General features: G+C 58.6%; 1 protein-coding gene across 2 annotated transcripts in view; it reads right to left on the reverse strand.

Annotated features, from left to right (window-relative positions):
* Positions 1-14,620, reverse strand: part of LOC111154565 (protein kinase C zeta) — a 106,914-nt gene that overhangs the window by 19,166 nt on the left and 73,128 nt on the right. For both annotated transcript variants that reach the window (XM_022514214.1, XM_022514213.1), the window contains exons 5-10: positions 13,075-13,160; positions 8,501-8,632; positions 7,427-7,505; positions 6,281-6,330; positions 3,581-3,769; positions 95-192 (exon numbers count right to left, since the gene is read on the reverse strand). In XM_022514214.1, coding sequence (XP_022369922.1) covers positions 95-192; positions 3,581-3,769; positions 6,281-6,330; positions 7,427-7,505; positions 8,501-8,632; positions 13,075-13,160 — 634 coding nt within the window. The remainder of the gene's footprint in view (positions 1-94; positions 193-3,580; positions 3,770-6,280; positions 6,331-7,426; positions 7,506-8,500; positions 8,633-13,074; positions 13,161-14,620) is intronic.

Raw genomic sequence — 14,620 nt, forward strand, 5'->3', positions numbered from 1 at the left:
CCTAATGTGATGGTGGAAGCCGCATGCCGACTCACTTGCTGTGCAATGCAATTCAGAAATCAGCAGAATCTTAGAAATACACTCTTTTTCTTACCGACTTGTTGTCTGGAAGCAGGAGTGTAAGCCGACCAGGAAAGGGTTGCTGGATGCCTGCTCAAACACATGCTTCTCTGTCTGCACCCAGTCAATATCCTGAAAATAGAAACCAGGGCGTGTTAATGAGCCTCCTGAATACTCTTCATCCTCGAGAAGGGGGGAGAGAGAACCGTCTCTCACCTCCGCTTATAGGAAGACAGTGCAGACAGGAAAAGAAAATGCCCATTAAGAAATACATCACCACCACCACCCCATCTCTACCACCATCTTCACTGTCATGTTCATCACCACCACCACCACCATCACCACCACCATCACCACCATCATCACCATCACCACCATCACCACCACCACCACCATCACCACCACCACCACCATCACCACCACCACCACCATCACCACCACCATCACCATGAATACCATCATCATCATCATCACCATCACCACCATCACCACCACCACCACCACCACCACCATCACCACCATCACCACCACCATCCACCATGAATACCATCATCATCATCACCACCATCATCACCACCACCACCACCACCACCATGACTACCACCACCATCATCATCGCCATCATCACCACCATCACCACCACCATCATCATCATCACCACCACCACCATCATCACGACCATGATCACTACCATCACCACCATCACCACCACCATCATCACCAGCACCAGCACCATCATCACATCATCATCACAATCACCATCACCATCACCATCGCCATCATCTGTCACCATCTCTACCACCATCACCAGCTGTGTGCTGGCCTCTGAGCTACAGACTCTCCATGCACTGCCTCATGTGCTCCCCGTGGCAGCTGCGGGGGGCTAGTATCATCACCACTTAAGACAGGAGGAAACAGGATGGATGCTTAAGCAGGTTCCCCCACGTCCCATGCCCATCTCTAGAGCACTAGCTCTAGTACAGGGCTTTCTCCCAATCCACGCTGGAATCTGGGGAAAGCTGCAAAGTGAAGTCCCTTTAGAGGCACAAAGATTCCACAGCTCTGATTTCATTCTGATCCAGAAAGCGAGTTAGATGAAGTTGAGCCTCTCCTCCTAAGGGTTGAGAAAGCGAGAGGGAAACAGATGTGTCCAGCGTCGTGCTGCCTGCTCCTGAGGGTGTTTGGAAACAAATGAGCAAACTCTCAGTGGGGTTCATCCTCCTTGGGCTCAGTCCAGAGCTTCCTCTACTCCCCAGAAGACCCCGCGGGTGGTCCAGCTTTGGAGCCAGCCATCCAGGCAGAGGGGTCCCAGCCTCGCCTCTCCTTGAGCTCAGCTAATGCAACGGCCAGTTGGTAGCCCCACGGGGCGTCTGGCACCGCACAGGAGGCCCTCAACCGAGCTCCCAACCAGCCTCGGCCATCTGTGCTCCAAAGGGACCTGGTCACCCAGGTGCTCACGTGAAAACCCTGGTAGGAGTCTGAGACTTGCCTTCCCTCCCACATAATAAAGAAACCAGGGTCTCCCGCTCGCAGGCAGCTGCTCCTTCCTGTCTGCAGGCTCCCGAGGCCGTTTCAACAAAGTGCCATCGACAGGGGGCCTGAAAACATCCAGCCCCAGCCTCTCACTGTCTTGAGCCAAAAGCCTGAAATCCAGGTGCCGGCAGGGTCACACCCCCTCTGGAGCCCCGAGGGAGGACAACCTGCCTCTTCTGTGCCTCCCTTTGCACACTGGTGTCTGTGTGTCTGTTTCCTTCTCTCTGTCTGTCTGTCTGATCTCTGCCTTTCTCTAAAAGGACACCTGTTACTGGACTCACGGCCCATCCAAACAATCCAGGACGATCTCCCCAAGATCCTTCATTTAATCACACCTGCAAGGACCCCATTCCCAAGTAAGTTCAGATTCACAAGTTCCAGGAGTTAGTATGTGGGCATATCCCCTGCAGGCCACATCTAGCCCGCTGCAGTGTCCCCACTGATGTCCACGGCCCACACTCATGGCCACAGACACCAGGGTTTCGCACAGATGCACAAACACAGACAGGCATGCGACACATGCAGACACACACAGGCACACACACACGTGTGCACACGCAGCTCCCACTGAATCCTAGAGTCACACTTTTCTCGAGAGATCACCTACAAGTCCCACCCCACATCTTGGTCCACAGGGGATGATTTAAAGATGCCAAGAATGAACCAAAGCAGTAAGTCTCTCCTAACTGCTTCTTTCAGTTCCATGAACTTGGCTTCAGACAACCCACTAACTTTTCAGCTGGCCAGGGTTCCTGTAAGGGCGTCTGGAATCACCCTGCTGTGCTGCTAACCAGCAGTGAAGACTGGAGCAAGCCACCTCCTCCTAAGCCTCAGTCTCCTCAGCTGTGAGGCACCGGTGCCACCACTCACTCACAAGCTCAGCACTCAGGGGCCAGTTGGGCAGTCTGTGCACTGCACAAATGCACCCTGCTGGTAGGGCAAGTAATAGCTCTAGTTTAGCCCCAGCTCTTCCCTCCAAACCACGAGCCCGGGCCAGCGCTGGGGAGCCCTCCTGTGGTCCGCTGGGCCCACAGAGCTCAAGCCACCTCATGTACTACACGGGCCCAAAGCAGCAGCAATTCCTGCTCCCCATGCATCCAAACCCTCTGCTTCTAAGACACAGACCCTGCACTCAGCTGTGAAAGACCAAGACCAAAAAGACACGAAGCCAAGAAGCCCACAGAGAGGCCCAACACCAGCAGCCATCCCGGGAATGCGGATCGAGCCACAGGGAGGCGCCGCTCCGCACCCCTCCGCGATAATCACAAACCAGAAAATGGCAAGTCCAGGAAAGGGTGCGCGGAACTGGGGCCCTCGCGCATGGCTGGCAGGGACGTGAAGCGCGCACCTCCGGGCACGGCTTGCTGGTTCCTCCCACAAGGCAGCGTGAGTGCCCCTCTGGGGCAGCACTTCCACTCCCAGGTCAATCCCCCAAGAACTGGAGACGGCGCCTCAAACAAACGCCCACACGTGAACATTCATCAGGGCACGGCTCACAGTCGCCAAAAGGTGGTCTGCTCAGAAAATGGAGTATTATTCAGGTATAAAAAGCAATGAGGTTCCAGGGCATCTGGGGGGCTCAGTTAGGCGCCTGCCTTCAGCTCGGGTCATGATCCCGGGGTGCTGGGATCAAGTCCCACATGGCTCCTCCTGCTCTGTGGGGCGCCTGCTTCTCCTTCTGCCTCTGCCTGCTGGTCCCCGGCCCTGCTCATGCTCACGCACTCCCTCTGTCTCAAATAAATAAAAATCTTAAAAAAAGAAAAAAAAAAAAAGCAAGCAGGGACGATCTGACACGTGCTACTATTACGGGGATGAACCTCGGAACGTGACACCCACTGCGAGACGCTGGACATGAAGGGCCGCACAAATGTGCACTTTAAAATGGTTAAAACGGGGCATTTCACTACGTGCACTTTACTCCCATTGCAAGAAAGAGGCGGCCGGGATGAGGTCCTGAAAGGATGCGTGAGCTGGCGTCGGCACTCACCTCGTCATCATGGACCAGCTCCTTCTTCACCACCTTCATGGCATACATCTGGTCGTTCTTCTTCAGCCGCACCAGCAGGACCTTGGCGTAGCTCCCACGCCCGATGACCCTGATCAGGTCGAAGTCCTGCAGACCGAGGCCCTGGGAGATTTTGATTCCGTCCATCCCATCGATGACCGGCTGCAGGTCCTGAGGACGAGAGAGGACGTGAGAAAGGAAAGGCTCCTGGCCGTGGAGCTGATGAGTCCCTGCGGGCGCTTCTGCTCACAGGCTCCGACCCCACCATCATGCCAGGCTCCCCAGTCACAGCCCAAGGCCGCCGTGTGAGTACGGGGTTCCCCGGGGCCTCCCACAGGCCCCCCAGCAGCGCTCTCCGAGGGTCAGAACGCTTCACCAGCTGAGGCGTGCACAGCCCCACGCCTGGGCTGCAGAATGAAAGAGAAAGGCGATCCCGTGAAAACAGAAGCTCCCCGCCTATCATCCTTTCTGGCAAGGGTATCGGCGGTGAACGCAGGACAGTGCTCCTGCCTCATCCCAGATGCGGACCGACCAGGTAGAAAAATCGGGAAGTCCGGTCACTCTAGAGAAGCTGTGGTCCAGGAAAGGGGCAGCTGTTCTGAGGTTTTGTGAGCGGAGGCTGCCAAGTCCTGCTGCTGTGACTTCTTCACTCAAGGAAGCACTTGTGTGTGCCTCACTCGCCACCCCGAGCTGGCCGCACTCTCAAGGCCAAACGGAACCTCAGTCCACATCTGGGAAGACCACAGAACAGTAGCAGAGGGCTTGCCCGGATGAAGGCGTAGACCCTGACCCCGGGATTTCACGAACTCACGCATGCTCTTCCTCCCATTCCTGGCACAGCAGAGTTCCCCAAGCCCTCGGAATTCCGTAAGCGCAGAAAAGGTATCTTTTGCTATGTTCATGAGACAACTTTAGAGACACCCCAGGCTACCTAAAGATGGGGGCCGCTTGCCTTGCCGGGGGACCAACCAGGTGACTGGAGGCTTGGAACCCAGCCTCACCCCGACCTCCGACCTCCTTCAGGGATGGGAGAGGGGTGAGGGGCTGAGCCCATTCTCCAGTGGCCAACAACCTAATCAATCGTGCCCCTGTTATGAAGTCTCCTAAGAAACCCCTAAGGACGGGGTCTGGAGAGTGGGGCGGTGGACACGTGGTGTGCCTGGACGGGCAGAGCAGCTCTGCACCCTTCCCCCACCCTGACCACAGGCAGCTCCCGAGTTAGAGCCTCTGATCGTAAGCTAGTCATCTAGTAAGTAAAATGTTTCTCTGAGCTCTGTGAGCTGCTCAAGCAAATCAGTAAGCCCACGGAAAGGGGCATGGGAACCCGATTCACAGCTCACTGGTCAGAAGCGCAGGGGACCACCGAGCCTGTAAGTGGCCTCTGAGGGTGCCAGTCTTGTGGCCTGAGCCCTCCAGCTGCGGGGGCTGATGCGAGCTCCAGGCAGATGGGGTCAGAATGGAGCGAAGTTGTGGAACAGCTGGTCAGTGTCCCCCAAGAAACAGAGACCTGCTCAGTGATGTGCGGAAAACACACCAGACAAATAAAGGGTTTTATGCCAATAAAATTTGACAAAAACTGCGGCCCAAGAGCCAGGCCTGGACCTGCTCCACCATCTGGGCACGGAGGGTGCAGGGGAGACGGAACCCACAGCAGCACGGAGCCATGGCTGGATCCCAAGAGGCTCTGTGACGGCAGCCCCCGGGAGAGGCACAGAGGCCATGCCCCGGGCAGGACTGAGCCGGGGCCTGGGCTGGCGCACGCCCTCTCCTCTCTGCCCGCCAACAGACCAATGTCACTGTCCTGCACAGCCCGCCCACCAAAGCCGCAGGGTGCCCGGCCGCCCATGGGCCGCACCCATGCGTGCCAGCACCCTGTAGCCTCGTGAGCTTCTGATCTCCCAGGGGTGGGAGCATCTGTCCGCCGGTGGCAGGAGGCGGAAGACAGCTGCGGAGAATGTAAGCACGTGAACCTTGGGACGGGGGGAGTCAGGTCACCAGCAAATGTGCTGCGTGTCCATCAGTGTGCGTCTCGTGTTGGCCCACCTGGCCACAACCCTGCCCAGAACGGGACAAAGGGTGATTTCTCCACGACGGCAGCCGTGCGAGAGGAGGAAGGGATGCCGCCCCTCAGGAACCAGCCTTCCCACCATTTCTCGAAGCACACGAGCCTGGGGTCCCCGTGCAGCCCGCTGTGGGCCCAGCCGCCCTGTACTGACACGGGAGGAGCCGACCGGGCGCCGTGGAAAACAGCTCCCCGCGTGCCAGCCCTCTCAGCTCACCCTCACGAAAAGGTGTGGCCATTATCCAGCTTGACCAGACGACTCTGACGTCAGAGAGGCCAGTGACCCCTCTCGCCCCTGCAGCGCACAGCTGTGAGATTCGCACAACCACCCCGCAGCCTCACAGCGGATTCCCCGCCCGCGTCTGCCGCAGCCACTGGCTCTCTGTCCGCCTGGCGATGCGGAGGTTCCTTCTGCGCCGAATACTGGAGACTCCATGGGACTCCGCCCTGAGCCCCTCAGTGTGTGTCCCCAGAGATGTCCGCAGACCAGGCCCTCACAGTGGGCAGCAATTCCCAAACCTGTCTAGTCCGTATTTAAATCTCCATCATTGCCCCAGAAATGAGCTAATGAACTTCCAAGAAGAAACTGCAAACACTAATGAGCCATTTCATACACTCACCTCAGAGTCCTCTTTAATGTCATGCTTCCGGGTTGAAGAAATGTAAGCGACTAGTGAAGAGAAAGAAAAAAACCAGGACATCGCAGGCATCGTCAGGAGCCCGGCCCGGGACGTGGGGGCTCCCCGCTGCCCCTCCCTCCCCCGCGGGCCCCTGTGCACACCCGGCCCAGGGGAGGCCGGGGCAATCCTGGCGCAGTCACACCTACTCGCAGAGGCCGAAGGAAATGCAGCCCCCGGGTCCCACCCAGACCTCCTGACTCTGCACCTCTGGGGGTGGAACTTGGGAACCAGCATTTGTGATGGGTTTTCTCAGCGAATCATCTAGAAGTAACTATCCGCAAGATTTCGGTGCCTAGCCTTCCAGATGTTCTTGAATTGTGCAGGTGGGGGGAAGAGGCAATGGAAGGATGAGGGGACGGTGGTGGGTGGATACGTAAACGGGGGGCGGGCTGGCTGGGTAGGTAGGTGGGTGGGTGTGTGGGTGGTTGTTTATTAGAAATCTCCTTTGTGTGAGGTTGCGCTAGATGCTTTATGTTCTGTGGCCTCATTTCATCCTTCCAGGGCTCTCAGGACACAGAACGCAGATTTATGACATGGGGGCAGGGGCTCTTAGTGCCTAGACTTTGGGAGCTCAGAGCTGGGCTATCAGTCCAACCAGTATTCAAAACCTTTCTCCAAATTAAAAAAAAGTAGCACAACATTAAAAAGAGTCTCTCCCCCACTACAAAACCCCCACAAAACCCCACGGAAACTCAAGAACCAACTTGACAGCAGGCTTTCCCATGGAGACCAGCCTCTGCAGCAGCCCACCCGTGGGAGGGCCTGGCTGTAGTCGCTGCCACAGCAAGTCCTTTCTAGAACTCCCAAAGTTAGTGCCGAGGAGAACGCCCGCCTGGAACCCCATGGCAGCCACTCTCAGAGATGTGTGCATCCAGGGAAGGCCGCCCCACACTGCCACCTCTGCCCAGGGATGAGGGAAGGCCCTAGAGACGCCCCCGCCCCCACAGTGAGGGGCCCGTGCTTGCCAATATTGACCCTCGGAGAGCAGGTGGGAGCTAGAAAGGATTCGGGGTCAGAAGGGGAGGCACACAGGAATTCCAGGGTAGAGAGCCTGGGCTCCACCATTAGGAAGAAAGCAGCCCCTACTTCCATCGGTGTCCTCAGAAGGAAGGTCCGCGTCGTCCTTGTCATCCACTGCAGGTTCTTGGGAAGGCATGACAGAATCCTGCAAGGGGGTGGGCATTACAGAGTGACCAGGTAGGTGTTACGAGGTAGCTCTGGAGACACTGTGTCACTTTCTATCACCACCTCCCCGATAGACACTTTGTAGTCCACGTCCTAACACCAATTCCACCGATGCACCTGCTGTCCTCACCACACTGGAGACAGGAAGACCCACACGGAGCTCTCCTGTGATCCTACAGCGGGCGGCTACCCAGCACCTCCGGCTGTGATCTTTCCAGCAAGTGCTTTACAGAATGGGGCATCTGCACACCACGCTCAGAAGTCCGCCCCGCCCCCACTGCTGCATCACAGAGTCCCGGGGGCTGATGTCACAGCTGAGGCAGCCCCCATTGGCCGACTCTAAGCTCTGGGCATTGGCAGTCCTCAGCCCCTGGTGGCTTACATCCTTGGGGCTGGCCTTATTTCTTAGGCTAAAGCGGACCTGTGGGGTCAAAGGGTATGTGCACCTTCTTGGTTTTCGGCAGCCACGTCTGAAAGGACATTGGGAAGATAGTGTGCATTCCCCCCACACCGGTCTGTGGAGGGACCCCACTGCCCGGTGCACAGCACTATCGGGGTTAGACATCAGAAATGAACAGCACGTCAAAGGGCCAGAGTGCTTCACGTGCACGCTCACAGGCTGGTGGTGAGAGACACATGGGGGGTGCGTCCTCTGACTTTCAGGGCGCCCTGGGGCTTTCCTTCCGCTCCAAGCCTGGGGTACAGACGAGCCTCCCCTGTACCTTCACCCCAGCGCAGCAGAGGGCCCTGGAGGCCCCACGAGAGGCCCCCCACCCCAAGAGTGCAGGGGGCTCCCAGGGCTTGGGAAGGGGGCCCCACCCCATCTGAGGTGCCGGCCCGGGTCATGGCTCTGCCACCCACGGGCAACCCCTCCTTTCGTCTCCATGGTGGCAGGCTCTCTTCCGGACAGAGGGAGCCTGAGGGTCACTGAGGCCGCACCCCTCAGGGCCCTGGGCTCGGGGCAGCCACACTCACCATGCGCCTCTTGCAGGTCAGCGGGACGAGCACGTGACAGCGCTTATGCACCAGGAGCTGGCAGTGGACGCAGCGGTAGCCCTGCCTCGCGAGACCCCATATCCTCTCACTGCACTGGCCACAGTATGCTCTCTGCGGGCAGGAACAGCGGCTGTCAGGGCCGGGGTGGCCCCGGAAGCCAGAGACCCAGCTCAGCACCGGGCCACGTGGCACTGTCCCTGACCGGGAGCCGGGACAAGATGCAGCCCAGTCAGCTGACCACCTGGACACGGCTCTGCCTGACCTCGGGAGCCCCCACTGTGGTCCACCCCAAGGCTGGGGGAGCTGAGGGCCCCAAGGAGGGGGCGGGGACCCCGCTCTGGCAGGGCTGATGAGACGCCTCCTTTGAGCAAGGACGCACTCCTGCTTGTGGGGCAGGAGCGGGATCGCAGCTCCGGCCAGGCTGTGTGGGGGATGTCCAGATTCGCCTCGGGTGACCATGGCAACAGCATTCTGACGTGTCGTTACTTTGAACAGCTAGGGGCAGTCTGTGATTATCTTGGGGTGTTTTTTGGGTATTTTTAGAGATTTTTAAGCGATTCGTCTTTGTTCTTCCAGGTTCTGAACGTCGGAAGCTAATGGCGACTAGGGCTTGTTCGGTGATGTTTTCCCAAATTTTGACTGTTACAAAGTGCAGGAGGATGAATATGTTCAGAAATCTGGCCACACGTGGCAGGTGGTGGTGCGAGTGGTGCTGGGCCCCCGTGACCGTCTCTTTTCCAGCTGTAACTCAAATGCAGGTTTAACAAATTTCATTCTTTTGAGAGAGCCTCTCCTTACTCCTGGGGAGCAATGAAAACAACCACAGTTGTACTGAGCAGAGTTCATTTACGACGGCTGATGGAATCCTCTTGGCACATGGGAGTGGGATGCGGTGGCGTGGATGGACCACATGCCCGGAGCTCACGGCTACGGGCACTGAGACGCCGCCTCCACGTCCGCGAAGTGCGAGCAGGGAAACCAGGGCCTGAGGGGGCCGGTCCCCACACACAGAGCTTCAGCGACCAGTGCCTGGGGCAGTGCCCAGCACACAGTGGTGCCCAATGCAAGTCCGCTAAGGTCAAGTAAACACACACCCTCCCCCGTTACTTTCCACTTTGGAAAGAGGACAGAAAAGCACTTATTCCAAGGCTTGCGTGTTGCATGAAGCACCCGTCCCGTGAGCTGCCAAACAGACCCCGGGGCCGTCGGGGAGCGGGCTGAAGGGCAGCGGACGGCGGCAAGGGCTGGACGGTGGGGCCGGCTGCGGGAGCACCGCCAACGCCTGCAGCTCTGGCCACCCTCCTTTCGTCCCAGCGCGGCCCACGTCGGGCAACCGCCGAACGCCTAAGCTCGGAGAAGAGCTTCCTGTTCTCTCCCGCGTGTCCAGCTGTGTCAAAGCCCTCGTCAAGCCCTTAGGAAAGATCCGCCTTTCTGGTGGAACACACCGATGCGTCCAGCTTCCCATGGTCGCCGCCGCGTGACCAGCCTGCGACGCTGCTCCCGTGGGCCCCTGGGTGACCTCACAGCGTCACGGCCTCCTTCCCCAGCTAAGCGGGGCCAGGCAGCAGGCCGCGGCCTGCTCTCCCCGGGTTCCGCACCAGGGGCGCAGAAGAGACGTGGGACCTGCGCGCCCATGAGGCTGCCACAGGCTCTTATCTCAGACCTGTGTTTGAACCGTTAACACTTCAGGAAGCGCGGTGCTAAAAAAACAGAATAAAATCTAAATCCAAAGCTTCCATACTCTGAAATTCACCTCATGAATAAATCCAGGGTTTTTAAGTGTCTTTAAGCCTCACGTGCTGCCAACGTGGTTCTTGGCTCGTGTTCTCCGTCGCGCGTCCTCCTTTCCGGTCACACTGAGCTCTCTTCCGTGTGAGCCTGTGGTCAGGGTTCCCACGGGCTCCTGCTGGATGCCCTGTTCCCACTGTGCTCTGCGCTTCTTGCCAGGTGAGCACTCCTGTCCTACCGATTCACCTGTGTGGTCCCTGCAGCCCCGCCGGCCCCCGAGGGGCCCTCCTAGGCTGGCCCGTTAGGCTGCAGGTCTGGGATTCCAGGACAGGCTCTGACCTCGCCCTCATGCCCCACCCTATCCATGACACTGGTGTCGCCTCCTTTCCTAGGGTGGAGGTCTTGATTTCTTCTTCAGAAACTCACTGGATCTCTCCCTTAGATTCACCAGTGGAACTTTTTCTCACTGTTCCAGAAGAAAAGTCGTGTCAAGGCCAGATAAAGATCTAGGCGGGGAAACTCACTTTCTGCCCTTGGGTCACTGAGGAAGAACATGAGAAGTGATCTCTTGTGGGCTGTCCCCCCTTAAGTCTCGCCCCGTCCTGCAGAACCAAGTGCGCAGCTCTTAAAACATCCTTTCAAGTGACCGGTGGAGGGGAAATGCACAACCCTGTGAGTAACGTGGGGAACGGGGCAGACCCGGCCTCCAGTGTCCGGCCAAGACAGGGGACTCAGAACCAAGGGCAATCGGGGGGAATCATCGCAGTCGCCCCTCGTCCTGCGAACAACTAAACAGTCTACGAGTCGAGGGTCTTTGGACTGGCTCCCTTCTCAGCCTCCCCATGTCTGTAAAAACCCACTTGGGCTGCTCCGAGGACAGCTGACCGTAACAGGGTGGGAGTGGGGGAGTAGGGGCACTCCTGTCAGTCCCCGCTCCTCCATGGGGAGGAAAGCCTATTCTCACGGATTTGGGGGAGGGGGCAGGAAGGGAAGGGCAGGCGGGAAGGAGTGTGAGGGTCTGCATCCTGCAACCAGAGAAATGTTTTTCTCCTAAAATCTGTGGAGTGGGGGAAGCCCGGCCCCTCTGGGCTGCCCGGGCCCCGCCTGTCTTGCTGGGCGGGTGGCTTTGTCTTGGACCAGTGCGTCAGTCGTAATGAAGGAAACAGCGTTTCACTGAAAGTCAACATGCGGGGCGTGGGGGGGACACAGACCTCCAAGAACCTTCTGTCTGACATCCCGAAGGATGGCCAGTCCCATCTGGCTGAGACCCCTCTCTGTCCAGAACGACCCCAGCGCCCAGATGGGCAGAAAGAGAAGCCACCTGGCCACAGAGCTGGCTGGTAAAATGCAGGTGAGGGCAGCAGGTGCCTCGCACCCTGGGGGTCGGGATGTTTCCGTCTCTACACACTGTCAGCAGCAGGGCTTGTCCTTCTGGTCGGCTCGCCACGGCATCTCCCATCCACACCCTGGTGGTCCTCCCAGAGATGGGAAGTACCCATGCTCCCCACTCTGTCCCCACCCCCAGCAGCACCTGGCACTCAGGGTCCTCTCATACGTTCTTGCTTGGTGGCGTCTGACCTCCCCAAGGCGTCTGATACTCCCTGGACCCCGTGTTCTCCTGCCACCCACCTGGGTTCCTTCTCATTCCTCACAGACACGCCCCATGCTTGCTTGGTCCCTAACACTGTGCCCCTAGATCTCCCCTAGCCGACTCTCCTCTAGGCAGTAGTTACAACAGACAACAAATCTGTGTTCAGAGTCTCTGCGCCCAGAGCACTGCGTCTGGTGGGGAGACAGCAGGCACAGAGCTGTGAGGAACACCCGGTGCACATGGGAACGGGGGCCCCAGGGAAAGGGCTGCAGGGATGACTGACTGACCCAGATGGAGTCAGGTGCGGTATGAGCTCTGAGCACGCGGAGGATGGGGGAGGGTGGGCGGGGCAGAGTCTCAGCACGTGCAAAGGCCCTCAGGGGCACATGTGCTTGGCTACAGGAGTAGGCTGAATGGTGTCCCTCGAATTCGTGTCCCCTTGGGACCCCCAAATGTGACCTCATTTGGAAAAAGAATTTTCGTAGATGTACCGTTAAAATGAAGTCCCAGTGGACTGGCAGGCCCTAAGCGTGCCTGTTGTCCTTGGAGAGGGCAGAGGCCACGGGAGGACAGAGCAGATGTGGGGCTGCAGCAGCAGGAAGGACCCTTTCTAGGGCCACTGAAGGAGCACAGCCCTGTGTACACCTTGGTTTTGGACCTCTGGCTCCAGAATGGGGAGAGAAGGAACTTCTGTCCCAGGTCTGCGGGGCTTTGCTCTGGCCGCCCTGGGACACGAAAGTCCTTGGCCAGTGAGGCACCTGCAGGCACCTCCCCTTCCACTGTGAAGTGGGACGATCCCAAAGCCACCTGAATTGCGTCACTTCTAGAGAACAGAAGCGCATCCTGAAGAGAAAGGATGGAAAGCACGGGCCGGGAGCCATGTGTGTGGCAGACGTGGGGTGGTCGGGGTCCCAGGGCTCACAGGAGATGCACAACGTGCACGCCAGCATCATCGGTCAAATCTGCAGACCCACGTTCGACCACAAGCAAGCTAGGACCTTGAAGCTCCCGTGCCCCACGCAGGGGCGGCCCGACCCGGGCCGGCAGAGCAACACGGAGACACACCCCCACACTCGCCAGGCAGCTACCACGTGCAGAAAAGGCCCGGTGCTTCTGGAACGGGCTTGCGCGGCACTCTCAGCAGCAAGTGTCCCCACCTTTCTCTTCGCTGGTGAGGGCAGTGCAGGCCGGGCGGTGACAGCCCGGGAGCTGGGGGCCGAGGGGTGGCACTCACCCTGTTAAAGCGCTTGGCCTGGAAGAGATGGCCGTTGGCGCGGTACAGCTTCCTCCATCTTCTGGCTCCGCGGCGGTAGATGGATTCTAGGGGGACAAGAGAGAGGAGTAAGGAAACAGTCCAGCAGCCTGCCAGCCCCACCCCACCCGAGGTGCCCGTGGGGATGGCCGCCCTGGAGCAGGGACAGCAGCTGGGCAGCCCCCGTGAGGGTCCGGCTGGGACGTCATCGGAGGCCAGTGCACTTCCAAGCCTGCCTCCCTGTTTTCCTTTCCACCCTCCTTCCCTCTGGGCCTGGAAACCAGGCCCCCTTTCCACACGGGGTGCGGTGCACACGGGCTGCGAGCCTGTGCCTCACCATCCACAGAGGGCTGCAGCTGCCACGCGGAGTCCACGGTCAGCCTGACGTGCAGCCAGGCGTCCTGTCCACCCGCACACGAGAGACCCTCGCCCGAGAGCTCTCGGGGCAGAGGTGAGGCAGACACACCAAGCCCTTACGCTGAGTCCAAGGTTACCAAGCGTGTCGCTTTCAAAAACGGCGTTCCAGAATCCAAACTCGTAAGAAGGACGCCGCTAACCAAAAAAGCCGGAATTACGCATTTAACTAGAACCGTCGGTTTCGTTCTTCCCCAAACATGCTCGTAACTTTGCTCCTTCCAAATGCTCTGAAGCAAACACCAGTACAAACAAAATACTCAGGACACAACGAGCAGCTTTGTGCTTTTACAAAGTCCCACACTGAAAGCCACTTTCACGAGTTGTGGAAGTGCCACGAATGCACACCAATGTGGAGACCAACGAAATGTTTTTAAAACAAGCAAATCACCAGCTCTGGCTGGACCCTGCTGAAATCAGGTCACAGCCACCGGAGAGCCCGCTTCCCTCCCTTTAAATGGGAGACTGAGTGAGAAACAAGATGTCTGGATTCCTCTGTGGCAGAAGCCCCCAGCGGTGGGCAGCTGGGGGGCTGGCAGAGGCCCACACATCGCCCAGGACTCCTCAGAGGTTTCCAGCCACAGACTCTCAGGCAGCACCGAGACGTGAGCAGGGAAACGTGGGAGGAGGTGGCACCAGCCTTTACCTCCTGCTCTGCCACCTGCAAGTTCACACCTGGGCGCCACGGGACACCAGGACCACCCTCAGTCCGTTTGGCCCTCAGCTCTAAGGAGTCCCTGGTGATGCCCAGGGCCTTTGTCCAGATGATCGGTGTGTCCTGCCATATCCAGCCCTTCCAGCCTACCTGGCTTGATCTGGGGGAAGGCTGGTGGGGGGGGGCAGGTCCATGCTGATGTCCACAGGACTGACCGTCCCCACACCCCCAGGCATGCCCCTGACCCTCCCTGCATGTGGCATTCACAACCCCCAGCCGTCCTGCAGAGAGAAGTCACTGAGTGACAGACACAGACGGAGGGACAGAGAGACACAGGGGGAGATAAGCTGGCCCGCTGGGGACACCCTGGTGCCAACACGCTGGTTTTCTTGTACCCAGCGCACACACCACACGGAAACCTACATATCCACCCGACCAGACAGCCTTCCAACCCGTTAG

Source organism: Enhydra lutris, unplaced genomic scaffold, assembly GCF_002288905.1.
Source record: "Enhydra lutris kenyoni isolate GAN:26980312 unplaced genomic scaffold, ASM228890v2 scaffoldscaffold38, whole genome shotgun sequence".
In the NCBI taxonomy this organism is placed as follows: domain Eukaryota; kingdom Metazoa; phylum Chordata; class Mammalia; order Carnivora; family Mustelidae; genus Enhydra; species Enhydra lutris.